The 19515-nt window shown below is 38.5% G+C and overlaps 1 protein-coding gene across 3 annotated transcripts; it reads left to right on the top strand.

Moving 5' to 3' along the window:
- The first annotated feature begins 1767 nt into the window (after window positions 1-1767).
- Window positions 1768-19215, top strand: HTATSF1 (HIV-1 Tat specific factor 1). Of its 3 annotated transcripts, none has more exons than XM_081125068.1 (10): window positions 1768-1982; window positions 2156-2393; window positions 5194-5374; window positions 6705-6752; window positions 7220-7374; window positions 9271-9434; window positions 10683-10782; window positions 15462-15551; window positions 16431-16568; window positions 17084-19215. In XM_081125068.1, exons 2-10 carry the CDS (start codon window positions 2211-2213, stop codon window positions 18209-18211), a joined length of 2187 nt encoding a protein of 728 aa, XP_080981194.1. In that variant the 5' UTR covers window positions 1768-1982; window positions 2156-2210; the 3' UTR covers window positions 18212-19215. The 3 variants fall into 3 exon arrangements, with proteins under 3 accessions (XP_080981194.1, XP_080981195.1, XP_080981196.1); XM_081125069.1 differs by having other exon boundaries at window positions 1785-1901; XM_081125070.1 differs by having other exon boundaries at window positions 1797-1946.
- The last annotated feature ends 300 nt before the right edge of the window (window positions 19216-19515 follow it).

The following is a 19515-nucleotide window of genomic DNA, read 5'->3' as shown; positions in this document are numbered from 1 at the left end:
GAGCCTCCCTGCTTCTGTGCTACTCTGACCCTGTCCCTGTATGCTCCAGATTCATTCTTCTCACTGGGGGAGGCTCTAATTGGCTCAATTCATCAAATTGTCTAGAATGCAGGGCTACCCTGTCAAGTTGCTTCACAGGCCTCTGGATAGCCTTTGGGCTAGGGTGGCTGGGTCACATGGGACACAGGCATGAGGAACCTTTTTGACTATCTACTCAGAGGATCCTGTGGATATCGCAGGCACTCAGCAGGCACTAGGGTTATGTAGCACATTATCACCTATGCTATTAATTCACCCAGGAATGAAATGGGAGTCCATAACACATTGCTGGAAACAGCTGTATACTATTTTTGGATCCAGGAAGAAATATTTACTGATGCTTAAATGAACCTAATAAAATTCATATTATCTATATTATAAAAATGCATGCAAGTTCAGTTCTCCAATAGTTCCCAACACAAGAACATCATAAAAAAGAAATGTAATTGGAAAAAAAAAGAAAAAAAGAACTCAAGATACTACTTAAAAATCATTGTTATGGTGGAAACCATATTCACACACCTGGTAATTGGGGAGTTAGAATGTTTAGAAACAAAGAAATAGTAGAAATAATTTCTTTTGGGATGCTTTTCCCCACCCTCAATTTTATGTTTAGCAGCTTTATGTTTACACATAATGGATTCGTTATTTTTAAAGGAATTAATAAATACTTTTAAATGACTGTTTTAATTTTAGTGTGACAAATATTGATAAGTATAATCCACATAAACAAAAGCTCTTTGGGGTCTTCAATAATTTTTGCGTGTAAAGGGGTCCTGAAACCAAAAAGTTTGAAAACTGTTGTTGGTCAGCATCCCGTACTTCCATCCTATCATTTCCCAACCACCATGAGTGTGTGTCCTCTGAGCTGTACCCGTGTTGTTGACAGTTGAGTCGCCAGAGCCTAGTACAGTGCCTGGCACTTAGCTGGAACTCAATAAATATCTGTCCAATTAAAAATTATACACTTCTTCACTTTCGGCGATATGTGTAATTTCTGGGAAAAACAAGTTTCTTTTGAGGAGAAGCATTCTGTGTCTTTCTTAAAGAAAGACAAAAGCAGCTTAGTTCGTCAGCAAGTAAAGCTGGTGTTTGCGCCTGGATATTTGTTTCTTTCAGGTTTGGAGCTTGAGTACCTCTGAATCACGGAGTACAAGAGGCAAGCAACTAAGTGCTGCCCTCCCTCCCTTTCCGCAGAGTCCATCGTCAGCCTGAGGAAGGTACCAAAGAGATCAAGCAGGGCACTGAGGCTTGAGAAAGATTGGTCCTTCACCCATCGCTCCTTCATTCACTCACTCACTCACCACACATTAGACACCAGACTCCCTGCTAGGAGCTTAGGTTACCAAGATGCACCAGAACCGATGCCTATCCTACGGAATCAGGAAGAAACAAGTTAAAGACGCGTTTCCCACGGGGAGGAGGGGCCTTTGGGCGAAGGAGGCGCGCCTTTTTCCCAGCAACACAATATTGTTCCGTCCTACCCGTGCACCGCCCCCAACATGGCGGCGCCCGACATCTGTCCACCGGGTTTGACTATTCCCATACTTTCGGGCTGCCGCTCTAGCTTGGCCCAAACCAACCCTGCCTGCCTTAGGCCCCAGCACCCTGTACCCCTTGCCGCCTCAAGGCGGTCCGCGTGGGCGCTTGCGCGTGGCAGCCGCGCGCCCCCTAGCGCCCCGCCCCCTAGGCCCCGCCCCCAGGCCTGCGTCGACGCCCGTTGACGCCAGTGTGGGCGTGTCGGCGCGTGCGACCCCGGACGTCTCGACGCGCCGACAATGGCGACTGCGTCGGTTTGAGCTGGCCTCTGTTTCTCGTGTTTTCCTTACGGTGCCTCGGTATCTGCAGTCGTCTCACACCCGGTAGGCGGTGGCGGTGCGCGTGCGGCCTCCCGACGCGCCCTGGAGGTAGTGGCGGCTTGGAGACCCGGCGAAGCGAGCGAGGTGGGCGGCGGCACAGCCCAGCGGGGAGCGTCTGGGCGCGCGGCGGGCGGGGGAGGGTAGGTAGCGGCGCGGCTGTTGAGTGGCCCGACCTCCCGGGGGCTGTTGGGGCGCTGCTGGTGGCGCGCCTTGGGGCAGAGCGTGGCCGACCTCATTTTCTCTCTGTTCCCTTCTAGCCTCATCTCGGCCTTTCAGCTTGCCTGGACTGTGCCCCTGGGCTAAGTTGGCAACATGAGCAACAACTTGGATGCGAAAGACGACTTTGATGAGCAGTTGCGAATGCAGAAATTGTACGGAGACACTGAGGACGGAGACACCCAGACAGATCCCGGTATGGAAACCAATTCTTTTGGGCAGCAGCCAGATGACACCCCCTACGAGTGGGACCTGGACAAGAAGGCTTGGTTTCCCAAGGTAAGTGTGTGTCACCGGTACCACTGAAGAGCAGGCCGCTGGGCCAGCGTCGTTTTCTTTTCGAGGTCTTTAGGTGAAGCAAGCCCCCATGGGTAGTGGCCTTTCTTTTTGTTCCGTTGTTGCAGAACCAATGTGTAAAGGGACGGAAATCTTTAGGGAGATGTCTTAAATGTAATTTAATTCTTAAGTTTTTTTCTATGTCTTATTAATTTTATCTGTTAAGGTCACAGTTGGTTATTACATTGGTGACTGCTTTTTATTGTAAAGAGGAAAAACACCAAGAACAAACTTGGTAGCTGTTACTCTCAGAGAGCCAACCTCACTTATCCTGGGAATTCAGATGTTTAGCTTATATACTATGTGCAAAATTCAGCTTCTTGATTTTTTTGTTTTTTAAAAACTAGCCATTTGTGTATCATTATTGACTGAACTTTGCTCCTCTACTTTCCTATTAAATTTGGTCCCTAGACCCGTGCTTGAACCATACATATAACCACAGGAATATGACTAGAGGTGCACAGAATACGGATGGAAAAGATATGTATATATTTATTTAGAGTATTTGGAAATTGTTAAGCATTTTATTTCAGTAAAATAACTGGTGTTAGACTTGGTTCTATAAACTTTTCAGTAGGAGTATCCTGTTAATCAGAATCTCATATGGGTGGGGAAAAGGATACCAATAGCACTTGCAAGCCTGTAATAACAAACCGTGTCTCCATTGTTTAACTTAAAAAATTATTCAACTACTTTCTTTCCCATTTTGTGTTTATGTATATGTTCCAATTCCTCCAAATTGTTAAATTTACTAGTTGATTCTTGAACAACCAGGGTTTGAACTGGGTCCACTTATACGTGAATTTATTTTCATATTGTAATTAGATCATGTAAACTTATTGTAAAGGTAAATGTAGTACAGTACTGTAAATGTGTTTTTTCTTATGATTCTCTTAATAACTTTTTCAGTAGCTTTAAGAATACAGTATACACCTTGGCTGGTGTGGCTCAGATGGTTGGCCATTGTCCCCTGCACCCAAGGGTTGATGATTTGATTCCCGCTCAGGGCACGTGCCCAGGTTGTGGGTTCAGTCCCTGGTGGGGGCATTCGGGAGGCAGCCAGTCAGTGTCTTGCTCTCACATCAATGTTTTTCTCCTTCTCCCTTCTCTCAAAGTCAATAAAAGAATACAGTATACAATATACAGCATGTCCCCCAAAAATATGTATGCACTTTGAATGATTATAAAGTCATTGTTTATTAACATACAGTTCATTTTCAAAATTTAAAAGAATCTACAGAAATGAAAATTTTTTTGGTCAATGCCTGTTTTCAAATTGATGACTCTTCTGGTCCAGGCACTGCTCATAATGGGAAGCAACAAAATCGCAAACATCAAGAATCATTTCATTTGTTATTTGTGTGCCCTCAGTTCATCGACTGTTGCCAGTTTTGTATCGTAAACTTTACCTTTTATGTATCCCCATTAAAAAAATCTAGTGGTACTTTAGGATAAATTTTCTTTGTTCAAAGCTTAGTCTGGCTTCACACATTATTTCAAATCAGTTAAACCTGAAAAGGAATGAAAATTAAGTGAGTTATCAGGTGTTAAAGTGTGTATACATTTTTGGGGGACACCCTATATATAACATACGATATATGTGTTAATTGACCTTGTGCTTCTGGTCAACAGTCAGCTATTAGTAGTAAAGTTTTGGGGGGAGTCAAATTATATGCAGATTTTCGACTTGAGCAAGATGTGTACATCCCTAACCCCTGCATTGTTCAGTGGCCAACTGTATTTCACTCCTGTATTGGTAGTGCCAGCTCAAGTGCAGATTTGGTTTCTTCAGCCTTCTGAGTTCTTTTAACAATAGCCTGATAATTAGATTAACTTGTGACTTATCTTTTTATGCTATGGAAGCCCATAACTCTTTAAACTTTGAGTTAAAAATTTTCCCCCATTCCTATGTGTGCCTTCATCCATTGGTATGAAGATATAACTACATTTCTTGCATTGTGCAATTTTGCTTTCTTCCCTAAAAGCCAGGAGGATAGATGTAAGTTGGATTTGTTCTTAATTTTTTTATGACAGTAAATGATAATATGACTTAATTCATGATTAAGTGAAAACAAACATTAAAATTTACTGCCATTAGCCCCATTCTTTATATACCATATCAAAATTCCATTCTGTTCTCTTTGCATACAGGTATATAAATATTTAGTGTACATACACTTTTGTTCATCTGTATGGTTAAAGAAAAATTAATTCTGTTGTTATATTACTACTTGGCTATTGGTTTTTATTCTGTTTTATTGTTATCTGGTACTTCCTTTGTTATATGTTCTTGTAGCCTTACTCAAGTATACAGTGGAGAGGTAGTAATTTATAAATGAAACAATTAGAAAGGTGCTAACATCAGTTAAAATAATTTAGTAGTATCTCAGACTTTTGTGTTGATAATCCAAGTACCCATGTCTTATTTTTTTTCTCATTTTATGCACGGTTTTTTATGTACAGGGTGGGGCAAAAGTAGGTTTATAATTGTGAGAATGTTCTATTATTATTTATTAATTAATGTATTATTTTCCATACAAACAACTGTAAACTTACTTTTGCCCCACCCTGTAAGGTGACTATTCTTGTATTTACTTTTTATTGCTACAACTATTTTCCACAGAAACACTTCTGTGCTAAGTTGTATAACTGAATATGTTATAATGTAAAACAGTGTAAACTTTTTACAGGAGAAAATAAGGTTTTAATTTCTCTATATGTGTGTGTTGAATTTCTTGTTCAGATCACTGAAGATTTCATTGCTACATACCAGGCCAATTATGGCTTTTCTAATGATGGTGCATCTAGCTCTACTGCAAATGTACAAGATGTTAGTGCTAGGCCTGCAGAGGAACCTCCGCAAAGAAAAACCCCTGAACCCACTGATCCCAAAAAGAGGGGAGAAAAGAGAAAGGCTGAATCAGGCAAGTGGATTTAGCTTGCAAAACATGAGTGTAAAAATTAAAAAATGTGAATGTGCATGTGTATATAGTTACTTTTTGGAGAATTATAATAGTTTTGAAGGTATCATTGAGATGAGTTTTTAAAATCATTATTTGTGTTCATATGTTGGCTCTCACACTAACTTGTGGGCCTTGAGTGGGTTGTTTCAGTTCTGTGTAAGGATATTTTTTATACTTTATGAGTTTAATTAAGTTGAACTTACGTCAGTTTTGCTTCAGCATGGCCATGTCTAACAGTAGATTGGAGTCAGAAGCAACTTAATTTGAAGGCCTAAAGTCAGTGCAAAGATGAGGCTTTTTTTAAAGGAAATATCAGAATTATAGCCAAGATTTGGAAGCAGCCCAAGTGCCCATCAGTAGATTAGTGGATAAGAAAGCTGTGGCACATTTACACAATGGAATACTACTCGCCATAAAAAAGAAGGGAATTTTACCTTTTGTGACATCATGGATGGACCTGGAGAATATTATGCTAAGTGAAATAAACCGGTGAGAGAAAGACAAATACCATATGATTTCACTTAAATGTGGAATCTAATGAACAAAATTAACAACCAAAATAGAAACAAGAGTCATAGATACAGAGAACAGATTGACAGCTGTCAGAGGGGAGGGGTATTAGGGGGCTGGGTGAAAAAAGTGAAGGGATTAAGGGAGGAAATAAACCTCGCCCTGGCCTGTGTGGCTTAGTTGGTTGAGCATTGTCCCGTGCACCTGAAGGTTGCCAGTTTGATTCCCAGTCAGGGCACATGCCTGGGTTGCAGGTTTGGTCCTGATTGGGGTGTGTAGGGGAGGCAGCTGATCAATGTTTCTCTCCCATATCAATGTTTCTTTCTCTCCCTTCCTCTCTCTAAAATCAATTAAAATTTTAAAAAAACACCCTCATAGACACAGACAATAGTATGGTGATTACCAGAGGGAAGGGGAGTGGGGGGGGCGGTAGAAGAGGGTAAAGGGGGGATAAATGGTGAGGGGAGGAGATTTAACTTGGGGTGGTGAACACACAATGAAACCTATATAATTTTATTAACCAATGTCACCCCAATAAATTCAATAACATTTTATTAAAAGATAAACTAGCTCTCTTTTTTTTAGATAGGGTTCTGAAACTAATTATCTGTCAAAAGAGTCAAATACATTGAAAGCTGGACAGTAGTTTGAAATTAGTCTATCTTGTTCTAAGGGTAAGAAAAAGTTTCTGGAAGTTTTGAGAAACTGCCACACTGTCAGGATTTTATAATGTGACTAACCTTTTCTTGCATGTGTTTTATTTATTCATTTTTATATTTAGGATGGTTTCATGTTGAAGAAGACAGAAATACAAATGTATATGTGTCTGGTATGTATACCTTTTTAAACAGATTCAGAATAGAAAATACTTGATTTAGATATTTTTCACAAAGTGATATTTAGTTTTCAGTTTCTCTAAAGTCTGTCTTATTCTTGCGTCATTTTTTTGTTCAGCTCTTTACATTAGTAAGGAATATGTTTGTTTATTACAAAACTAAGGAAAACTAAGTATGTAACTTTGCGTGCCATCCTTTCTGTCTACTTTAGGTTACTTGTGTCAGTTTGTCTCTTCAGATTCACTGATACAAGACCTAAGCAAAGCATAATTTTAATGTATGTTTGAATACATTAAAACACAAAATTTCCTCAATTCTATAGAGAGATTTTTACATACATTTAGAAAATCAAAATTGTGTTCATCTAGGTTGTAGCTTTCTAATTGGTAGAATGCTAATAATCCTCACCTTTATTTAGGTGCTTTTATAAATTTTAAGAAATTTTTCCTAATGTTAATAGGTTTGCCTCCAGACATTACATTGGATGAATTTATACAGCTCATGTCCAAGTTTGGCATTATTATGAGAGATCCTCAAACAGAAGAGTTTAAGGTCAAGCTCTACAAAGACAATCAAGGAAATCTTAAAGGAGATGGACTTTGCTGTTATTTGAAGGTTAGTTATGTGGTCAGATAAGTTTCTTTTATCTCCATTTTTAAGTCAGGAACCAAAGCTATCATTTTGTATAGAAGATTACTAAGAGAACTATTCAAAACAGGACGTGAAGGAAACAAATTTCAGGTTGTGCCTGTGTGTATCACATTGGTAAGGTTATTCACTTGTTTTATCTAAGAAAATGTAGTATCAGGTCAAAGTATTGTGTAAGTTATATGACCAAAGTGCTTTTGTGGTAAAAGACTTCTCACTGCAAAGATCTCTTTCAGAGTATATGAATCTAATTATTTCAGAACACATTCTCAGAATCCACAGAGAAAAAGCCAGTAATATTTTATTTGCCCATTTGAATGAATTAAAGCAAGGATTGGCAAACTCCAGCCCACTGCTTGTTTTTGTTAATAAAATTTTTTAGAACATGGCTGCATCCAGTCATTTACACATTTGTCTATGCCTACTTATATATTTCAACAGCAGAGTTGAGTGGTTGCAGCACAAACTGCGTGGCCCACAAAGCCTAAAATATTTACTAATGGCTCTTTACAAAAGAAGTTTTCTGACCCCTGAGTTAGACCATAAAGGAGATGATAGCTTATGCTTAGTGCTTCAAAATATCTTTTTAATGGGAGAGAATGCTATTAACAGAAATTTGCAGAACTCTGTTCGTGGTGTCATAAATTGCACAGGTAAAGCTCAGTGTTAAAGGCGTTCATCATTTCTGAAACACCTATCTTAGGAGCAGGTGCTACTCATTATTGCAGGGTGTAAAAGAAATGGGTATGATGATGGCATACACATATGTCATAGAACCTGAAAATAATTACGAAGTAAAATCAAAGTGATAACAGTACCAACACCACAGGTGTGTTGTGAGTATACAGCATTTCCATGAAATCAGGATTAAACTGACACCTTTTGGGGAGATAACGGTTTTGACCTGGTTCGTGAACAGGACATAGGTGTCACCATTATAGGAAGGTAGTTATATAATTTTCAAATGGAGTTTGAAAATTGGCAAGTTCTTCAAGGATTGTTAAAAACCTGTGAACAGATTCTTAGGGGGTCTGATTGGATTTTAAAAGAAAAAATGGGGTTTTGAGAAATTTCACGTGTACAATTTATGACCCATAAAAGTGCATGGCAAACCAGTAAATAGAGTTCCAGAAGAACATAGTTAATTGTTCCAGGATCCATATTTGATTATGCAGCTAAGTTCAGCTGTCCTTTCATGTTCTCTTCAGGTCCTCAGATTTTTGACTCTGTAGGACTGACAACTGCCCCCTTTGTATAGGACCCAGAATCCATAGTATATTTAATGTACAAGCTGTCGATAATCATCTACTTCCCAATATGTTACAGAGCTACATTTTAATTGGCGAACAAAAAAATTAAAGGCTGGCTATGCTATTCCCTGTTACTTTAGTCATCTAGTCTTTTAAGAAGGAATATCTTAGAATTTTAAAACTGGAATGCACCTTAGAAGTCACACAAGTTCATTTGCCTTATTCTCTAGTTGAGAAATTGAGACTCCAAGAAGCAAAGCTACTTCAATTATGATATAATTTATTGAGCAACTACCATATGTCAATCACTATCCTTTATGTGTATTCCATTTAATTTTGTCACGAACCTGTGATGAAGGCATTACTGTTCCCATTTTACAGATGAAAAAACGGGTTCAGGGATCTTGAATAACTTGCCCAAGTTCACATGACTGGTTGGGGGCAGCTATGTCTTGAATGCAGGTTTCCTGATGTGCATTCTAGAGTTCTTTATCCCAGAGTGCGTAGTTATGTTTAAATTATTATAGCATGTATAGTCGTCATCTGAAAAAACTCCTGAAGTTTTATTTCAGTGTGTACCTTATTGACTATGTTTTGTTTTCCCTTTATAAAGAGGGAATCTGTGGATCTTGCATTAAAACTTTTGGATGAAGATGAAATTAGAGGCTACAAATTACATGTTGAGGTGGCAAAGTTTCAACTGAAGGGGGAATATGATGCCTCAAAGAAGAAAAAGAAGTGCAAGGACTACAAGAAAAAGCTGTCTCTGCAACAAAAGTTTGTGTTTTTGTTTTTTTTTCCTCTTTAAAAGATTTCATATAGATATCCTAGAATATGCTTTTGATAATAGCCACCTAGTTCGGTTCCACCAAATGTAACTACCAATTCTTTTTAAAGAATTTCATTAGGTTTTCAGGAACCTTCAGTAATCTGTACCATAGCATGATTTGGCAGCAGTGGTGCTTTTCATTTTCTGGGGTGTTCATTTGTAGTACAATGGGGCCTTAAATGAGATAGAGAGCTATCTCTGGAAGATGTTGCACATCAGATTAAATATGATAGTTTAGGCTTGTATACCAGAGCCATTAGTTCATTTTCATTGTGGATTGAAATCAGCTACACCAAGAGCTAAAGTTTTACATACAGGTTTGTGGTAGGAATTAGGAATTTGAAATGATAGGTTTTGTCATTTATTATGTATTACATAAAGTATATGCATAATGCCATCAAGTTTCTGTTAATCCATTTGTTTAATATGTTTTGAAATGTGCTAGTTTTAAGAAAGTAGGCAAAATAAGTACTCGTCCCACAGTGAGTTCTGATAACACTTGTAACACTGCTTAAACTATTGATAAATGATCTTAAAAGCATTGTCATGATGGCCTATAGTTTTTACAGGAATAGTTAAAACAGATACCTGCAATTTTTATAAACAATGTCAGTAAAATTTAAGATTGTAGCAACAAAGAATGAGTAGCTTTATGTATTTAAATGCAGTTTGTTGTAATCGTAAAATGTCTAAAAACCAATACAATTTGAACATATTTTTTAGCCTCAGAAGATCTCTTCCTAAATAGTCGTACATGCTGAATAATTAGCAATTCTTCAGGAATGACATTGGAATATTTGTAACCAGACAGCAGTTCTGAAAAAAATATACAGGGTGGGACAAAAGTAGATTTACAGTTGTGAGTACGCAAAACACAGAGTTCATTCTTGTGTTATTATTTATTCATTATTGTATTATTTTTCATACGAATAACTGTAAACCCACTTTTGCTCCACCCTGTATATTCTGGGGATATCAGATACTGGGTCCATCTTTTTCACCTGCCCATTATTTTTTTTTCCACAAAGTTCTCTGAATGGAACAGGGACTAAAATATACATTGTTGTTTTGGAATAAAATAATTATTATTAAATATTCAGTAAAAAATCAAATAATTATCATTATTAAATATTCAGTAATTATCATTAGTAAATAATCCAGAAATATTCAGGATTATTTCTACTTTATGGCATTAGGCAGTTGGATTGGAGACCTGAGAGAAGAGATGGGTCATCCCGAATGCGCCACGAACGAGTTGTCATCATCAAAAATATGTTTCATCCTATGGATTTTGAGGTAGGGTATAGTATTCCTACTGATTGAAACATTGATATGCCTACTTTCAAGGGAGCCCAAAGCTTGCCTCCCCCCATCTTTCTTATGCCACACGCTGCACATTTATGTAGTCCTCAAGGTAGGAAAATGTAGAAAGAATCAGTCAGTTGAACTTTTCAGATTTTCCCATGTATAGCTCAGTGTTCTTTTTATTGTATCACAGGTAAGACTGTTTAATATACATACTGTGGCCCCAAATGGCAGCTACTTGGTATGGGAAATTATAAAAAATATAATCATTAAAAGATTTATGGGCCCTGACCAGTGTGGTTCAGTTGGTTGAACATTGTTGCACGCACCAAAAGATTGCTGGTTCAGTTCCCGGTCAGGGCACATGCCGGGGTTGCGGGCTCAATCTCTAGTGGTGGGCATGCAGGAAGCAGCCCATGGATGCTTTGCTCTCGCATTGATGTTTCTCTCTCCCCCTCTCCCTTTCTCTCTCTAAAAATAAAGTATTTTTTAAAAAAGATTTATGGGAGCTGTAAGTCCTGGTTGATTTGGTGGTGCGGACCAGTTTCACACTTGGAAATGGAAACTTCATTTTAGTACTAAAAGTTTGGTCTTAGCCCTGGCCGGTTTAGCTCAGTGGTTAGAGCATCAGCCTGTGGACTGAAGGATCCTAGGTTTGATTCTAGCCAGGGGCATGTACCTTGGTTGCAGGCCCGATCCTAGCCCGGGTAGGGGCTCTTGCAGGAGGCAACCAATCGATGTCTGTCTATCTGTCTGTCTCCCTCCCCCTCCCTCTTCCCCCTCCCTCTCCCCCTCCCCCCCCTTCCACTCTGAAAAGCAATGGAAAAAATACCCTCGGGTGAGGCTTAAAAAATAATAATAAAATAAAAGTTAGGTTAATGAAATACAGCCCCTGGTGTTTAAATATTGGAGGTTGTTTTTCAGGACCTAATTTTTACAAAAGTCTTTAGTGGATATTAGGAGGACTTTATAATATTAGTGTCTATGTAAAATTCCAAGAACAGCAAATAAAGGAAGAGCTACTAGAGAGGTTTAAGGAATGTTAATTGCCATCAGGGTACCTCGTGTTGCATTCTGCCTCTTGTTCTTATCTCTGTTTTGTGGCATAGACCAATGGGGTTAGGATTATTTGTGGAAGAACATGTCTTTACTATCTTCCTGGATTCTGAAATTAACAGTAGCTTACACATAAAAAAATGTTCATAATGTAAAATTACAGGTTTACAAATGATCTACTTGCAACCAAAACCCACTCTTATTCCTTTTGTGCATTTAAACAGAGTTAGAATGGCAATGTCATTTTAGCCCCCTTAGATACTAGGACCCCAAAATGGTCTTGAGCACCATCCAGGTGAATAGTGATATGGTAGGATTTACTATGCACCTATGGAGTCTGTGTGTCTTTTGAGATCATTGGGAGGATACACTTGGTCTATTTAAGATTTTTGATGTTTCTCCTGACTGAAATCCTGAAGAATCTTGAAATAGAGCTTTAGACTTGCAGTGATAATGAAGTATCTTTTAAAAATACACTTTCATGCTAAATGCTTTTTGAAATGCAGTCCTTACCAGATGGGGCTTTAAAAGCAATACATTGATGGATCATGGTATCTAGTCTACTAGATACAACTCCAGAATTGCCTACAATTCATCACATTTTACCCCTCTGGTAAGTAATTGATTTTTTTATTAGGAGGCATATTAATATCTATGACTTTAGGTCCTGGATTCACACATTCCACACTCCTCTAACACTTGAGGGTGAATATGAATGCAAACCTAACTCAAAGAATCTGGTTTAAAAAACACCACCCTTATTTATTTAGTGTAAATTGTTCTTTAGAGTTATAGAACTTTATATTATACTCTTCTTTGTTTCTTTCATAGCATTTCTTACTATCTGAAATAATTGGGTCTCCTCAACTGGAATGTGAGCTCCATGAGAGCCAGGGCTCTGTCTACCTTGTTTTTTTGCTGTTAATATTCCCCATGTTTCACACTTGCAGCATACCTCAGTTTAGACTAGTGACATTTCAAGTGTTCAGTAGCCACATGTGGTTAGTGGCCACTGTCTTGGACAGTGTAAGTTTAGATTAGGAAGGATTAAGAAAAATGATTTGGCCCTGGCCTGTGTGGCTCAGTTGGTTGGAGCATCATCTGGTACACTGAAAGGTTGCAGGTTTGATTTCTGGTCGGCACATACCTGGTTTTGCATTTGGTCCCCAGTTGGGCCACGTGTGAGAGGCAACCAATCAGTGTTTCACAACGATGTCTCTTGCTCTCTCTCGCCCCCTTCCTCTCCCTCTAAATCAGTAAATATGTCCTCGAGTGAGGATTAAAAAGAAAAGAAATATGGTTTATTTTTTCCTAGGAAAACAAAACACCACCCTGGAAAGTTATGAGCATTGACTCTAGGAAGTGTCAATGTATCAGTCTGATTTTAGTCTCAGGTCTGTTGCCTGCAAAGTGTTGTTTTTAGAAAATTTCCATGCTTAGCTATGTTAAAGAGTTTTCCTAGAGCAGGGGACTATCTTAAAGCTTCAGGACAATAAAGCAGTGAAAAGTTAATTAAACTGGTATAAGTAAAAACAGAAGTCTGGGAAGACTGGCTAAAATTTGATATCCTCGTAGGAAGAACATTAGACTTTGATATAGACATAAAGACAGTGCTCCCCTCCTCCCACAAAGGAAGTATTTTGAAACAGTTTTTTCTTTTTAATGTAATCCCGATTTCTCTTAGTAAACAAAATAGAGGTTCTACGAATAGTTTATGGAGCTTCGAGAAAGCTTTTATTGACTTTTCACTGTGTCTAAAAGACTGTGCTATGTTCTCAGACATACAGAACTCATTTAAACACAATTCCTGCCTTTGGAAAGCACGCAATCTGATAGGAGCCACACTGTACTGAAAAGCCACCATATGACTTTACCAAACAACTTTTATGTTCCAGTCCCCATTCCTCTCAGGTCTGATAATTTTATATAAAACAAATTGGCTTCTCCAAAATTAGATTTTATAAGTAGGGAAAATCCAGAGTCCTTCCAGCTGTAGTTTTAGAGGTCACAGATTTATAGGATATTTTTAATTTTAAAATTAATTTTAATAACTGCCTACCAGTTGTTTATTTTTGCTTTCTGAGAGAACTTTAGAAGGGAAAAGCCACTTTTTGTACTTTTTTGCAGTTCTTCTTTAGTTGGTGAGGAAAATAAAAACCTGTGAGATAGGTGAATTTAAACGTTTTTAAATGTCTTTCTTGTACTTCAATAGAAATTTGTAGGTAGGACCCTGGCTGGGTAGCTCAGTTGGTTAGAGCATCGTCCTGATACACAAGGTTGCAGGGGTTTTTTGTTTGTTTTTAATTTTTTTAAATATATCTTTATTGATTTCAGAAAGAGGAAGGGAAGGGGGAGAGAGAGAAATAGAAACACCAGTGATGAGAGAGTCATTGATCAGCTTCCTCCTGCACGCCGCCGACTGGGGATCGAGCCCACAACCCTGCATGTGCCCTGACTGGGAATCAAACCACGATCCCCTGGATCCTAGGCCGATGCTCAACTGCTGAGCCACGCCCAGCTGGGCAAGGTTGCGGTTTTGATCCCCAGTCAGGTCATATACAAGAATCAACCAATTGATGTATCTCTCTCCCACCTCCCTCCCTCTTCCCCACCTCCCTCTTCCTCCTTCCCTTTCCCTCCCTCCCTCTTCCTCCTTCCCTTTCCCTCCCTCTTCCTCCTTCGCTCCCTCCCTCCCCCCTCCCTCTCCTCCCCTCTCCCTCCCTCCTCTCTCTCTCTAAAAATCAATAAATAAAAAAGGAATTCGTAGGATATACTCATTTATATTTGCATGTAGTTGCAGTTCAAGTTGATAATACATTTATGAGCCTGTTTCATGCGTTGGGCCTTTGTGAAAGATTTGTTAATTCCTACAGGAAATCATAAAACCTTTTACTGGGGGGTTGGGGGGTCCACCTGAACTCAACAGCAGTGCTTGAATGTTCTTAATAGGCTTGTAGTTGCAAGAAAGCAACAGCTAAGAACATGTTTTATTGTGTGCTTAATATCGGCTCCTTATTTGTGTGGTTCTGTTGCAATGTGTAGGAGACAAGGTGAACAGGAATCTTTGTAAGGGAAGTTTACTGCATGAGTTAAAATAGAATCTTGAAAGCACAAAGAACAATCTTAGAACACTTAGTCAATGAAAGGGGTATATCTCTCCCCATTACAACATTTCTGTAAATAGGAATCTGTGCAAAACACAAAGCAAAAGGCTGTCATTGGCACAGACATCATGCCCATGCAACACATAGTAATTAGCAGTCTCTGACTTAATATGTGCCACCGGACTTCTCCTGCCTTTACAGCTGCCATTATTTGGGATTTCCAGTTCCACTTCCCTTCCCCCTCGTCTGCCACTGTACACTCCTGCTGCAACCATACTTGCGCATTTTTTCTGTCTTAAAAGCAGGGCAGACCTGTAGTAGTAGCAGCAGCTGTGGAAGTTTTACTTCGTTTGATTTTGACTTGTGTGGTGTTTTTTTTAATTTTGTAGACTACAAACAGACATAAATAACTTAAAACCTTTTTGTTGGTATGTCAAAGCAAGAAATATGATTATTGGGATGTGTACTTAAAGAAAGGGGCAAACCCATTTGAATCATGTATTTTTGCAGGATGATCCGTTGGTGCTGAATGAGATCAGAGAAGATCTTCGAGTAGAGTGTTCAAAGTTTGGACAAATTAGGAAACTCCTTCTGTTTGATGTAAGTTCATGGCTTGGACAAATGATTTCTGAAGCAGTCATTCTTCCAGTGAAAAGTTATTACTGGATGTCAGGATGCCCCAATTTTACATGAATGTTTTTAGATAGTAGGTCTTCTATCTAGTGGTAGTCATCTGTTAGCAATAATTAGATGAGCATGAATTGTAAGTCAAGGCTTTGATAGATTTGGTGCTGTGATTGTTTCCCTTTATCATCACTCTAGAGTATATGATCAGGTAAAGAAAGTACAAGAAAAATGTGTGATTCCCTGTTTGCCCACATTTCCTGCTGTTGAATGATTCTCCTCCCTGTATTTGGAGAAGAACAATCAAGAAAAATGTTCTCTTGTATATGTCCCCGTAGCCTTTTTTTTTACTTCCAAAATTGACACATAATAAATGAGTCACTGTTTATTGTGTACTACACAAGCTACTTTACATGTTATCTTATTTAATCCTCAGTCCTTTGAGGTAGGTAGGTGCTATCATACCCATTTTACAGATGATGCTGAAAGTTTATAGAGATTGAGCACCTTGCCCAAGGTCATTTAGCTGCTAAGTGGCAGAGCCAGGATTGAATCCCAGGGCTGTTTGACTTTAGAGTCCACATTTAAGAACTCTGCTGTCTTGCCTGTTCTAGATAGTGTTGTCAGCAGAAACATTTCTGAGGACATCATGCTTGGTTCTTGCTAGAAAAGATTAAGCTAAAGAAGCAGCTTAGCTGCGTGTTACTTGCTGGGGTAGAAGGGAAGAAAGGCTTCATACATAGTTATCTTTTATTCAATTTATCAGAAAGAACACTGCTACTTACCTACTTTGTCAAATGTGCATGTTTAATTTTGAATTTTCTCATTTAGTCCTTTGTTTTCTTGTCTTTCTAGAGACACCCAGATGGTGTGGCCTCTGTGTCCTTCAGAGATCCAGAGGAAGCTGATTATTGTATTCAAACCCTGGATGGACGGTGGTTTGGTGGCCGTCAAATCACTGCCCAAGCGTGGGATGGAACTACAGATTATCAGGTAAATTCTCCAACTACCAGGGGAACATAATGTTCCCAACAAACACTGGTCTAGCAGTCCTTCAAATAAGTTTGGATTTGCTTTAATCTGTGTAATGTAATAGTAGTACTTTTAAATAATACTTTGCATTCAGAGCATAGAATGAAAAATGTTCAACCTTTCAATTTGCAAGTCTGAAATTAGGCTTGCTCAGAATAGTGATACGAAAAGAACACGTTAACCAAAATGTTTCTTTTCCTTTCTGTGTTGTAAAATACAGGCAGAATTTTAACTTTTTAATTGATGAGACATTTCTGCAGTACTGTGGTGTTGGACATTTATTTAAATGATCTTGAGGTCAACTCTAGTAAATTAAGTTGTAAAGTTTTGAAAACTGAAGATAGGGAATTGCTTTGATTTCCTAAGAAGCAATACCTTATAAAATCAGGATACTTTTGTCAATTTTAGAAATGCTCAGAGATGTTGTTACTTTTCGCCTAAAACTTATTTTATTGGCAATTCCCATTTATGCACAGGTGGAGGAGACCACAAGAGAAAGGGAGGAAAGACTGAAAGGATGGGAGGCTTTCCTCGATTCTCCTGAGGCCAATAGAGGTTTCCGGCGTTCAAATTCCATCTGTGCTTCGGAAGGAGCAGGGCCTTCTAGAGTAAGGCATTTTTCAGAACATCCTAGCACATCTAAAGTGAATGCTGAAGAAGGTGAAACTCAAATGGAATTTGAAGAGCCTATAGATGAAAAGAAGTTTGAAAAAACAGAAGATGGAGAATTTGAAGAAGATGCTAAAGAAATTGGCCTCAAAAAAGAGGCTGAAGAATGCTACCCCAAGAAAGGATATGAAGAAGACTGCCTTGAAAGAAAGTCTGAGGAAAGCTGTTCCAAAAAAGGGTTTGAAGAGGGTTGTCCTAAAAAAGAATCTAAAGTGAATGGCCCCAGAAGAGAATCCAAAAAGAAGCGACTCAAAAGTGATTTTGAAGAGAATGGCCTCAAAAAGGAGTCTGAAGAAGACGAGTCGGAAAGAGAATCTGGAGAAGACTACTCTGAAAAGCTGTTTGAAGATGGCTCTGAGAAAGAATTTGAAGAAAACGTCCTCAAAAAAGAGTTTGATGAGAATGGCTCTGACGGGTTTAGTGGAAATCTTCTCGAAAAAGAGTCAGAAGAAAATGATTCTGAAAGATCACAATTTGATGATGACAGCTCTGAAAAAGTTATTGATGAGGAGGGCTCTGAGAGAGAGTTTGATGAAGAATCAGATGAAAAGGAAGAAGATACATATGAAAATGTTTTTGATGATGAGTCTGATGAAAAAGAGGACGAAGAAGATGCAGATGAGAAGGGGCTTGAAGATGCTGATGAAAAGGACGACGAAGATGCAGATGAGAAGATGTTTGAATATTCAGACGAAAAAGAAGATGAAGTAGATGCAAAGGAGGATGAGGAAGGTACAGATGAAAACATGCTCGAAGATGAGGATTCCAACGAGAAGTTCTTTGATGAGGATTCCAACGAGAATTCTGATGATTCTGATGAGAAAGGGACTGTGGGTGGTGTGGGGAATGTTCGGGAAGAAGGGGCCGTGTCCACATGCAGCAGCTTTATCCTCAGTAGTGATGATGATGATGATGATGATGATGATGATATTTGATCCCTTAAACTTGCTTTTGAGGGAAATTCCTCCATCTACATTTTGCCTGTGCTCCAGGGTAATTACTAATAGTGTTAATGAACATTGCTTAGTGATAGGATGCCATCAGATTAATACATTGACTTTTTCATTGTTACCTGTAATTAATGATCTTAAATATATGTTAACTGGCTGTTCAGTTAAAACTTCATAGTATAACACAAGTAAACTGGATACTTGTCCTTTGTCAGATTTGTTAAATGCATGCAGAATATTTTTTAAAATATTCTGATTGAAGTTTGTGATATTTAAAAATAAAAATAAGTTGTTAATATGCAGAAACTGAAAATTGGACTTGAGTTAAATTGCATTTTAAATTCTTGCTATTAATGCTTTATACTTTAGTTTTTTTAAGGATTTGAGAAATCCCATAGGAGTCTCCTTGCTTCCAGCTTATATTACCACTTAGGTCCCTATTTCTCCTCTCTAAACCAGAACATGTTACTAAACTTAAAAGATAAACAGCACTTTGGCGTTTCCCCTGCCCAGTTCTTGCAAGTTACTTTTATTTGTTTTCCTTTTTACCCTCTTTCCATGAAAATTGACTCTTAGATGTACAGGAATGAACTTCCTGAGGTCCATCCACAGCTTTCTATACTGCAAATATAGGGAAGAAGATTAGAATTCTAGTTTGTACTGTTGATTGGAGTTGTGGGACCCCTCCCCCAGAAAAGTGCACACACTACACAACTTTTTGTATACAGTTTTGGGAGGTTCATTGATCCCCTGGAGTTTAACAGTGTCTGTTGTCATTCCTACTTCAGTTTTGTGTGTGTGTGTGTGTTTGTTGTTCTAGTATGGTGCCTAGTACTGTGCTAAATTGTGTAGTCCCAATAAAATGTTGGGTCTTTCTTGCTTATGCTTTCCAAGTTAAGTATTGATGAATCGACTTCTGATGTAGCATTAAGAGGTTTTTCTCATAAATTAGAAGTGTTGAAATAAACTGCATTGATGTTTTTTCATTATACTGTCTGTAAGTGTAATCATTACCCTCTTTAGACCGAAAAGAATTCTTGTACTTGAAACTAACTTTCTGAGAAGTTTTTAGTTGATGTCTGGGCTTTCTTAAAATCTGCAGGACCAGGGATAAATCATTAAAAGATGTTAAGAGAGTTCAGCTGAAAGTTTGCAAACCAAGGGGTTCCCTTTAAAGATAAGCCAGAAGCACCTAAACACTAAATTTATTAGATAATTGGCTTTCTAAATGAAAGGAAAATGAAGCTTTATCTTCCATATACAGTGGTTGGGACACACAACTGCAACTT

This window comes from Miniopterus schreibersii (assembly GCF_964146895.1).
Source record: "Miniopterus schreibersii genome assembly, chromosome: X".
NCBI lineage: Eukaryota > Metazoa > Chordata > Mammalia > Chiroptera > Miniopteridae > Miniopterus > Miniopterus schreibersii.
Note: the sequence above shows the minus strand (reverse complement) of the source record. Positions and strands in the feature narration are given on the sequence as shown.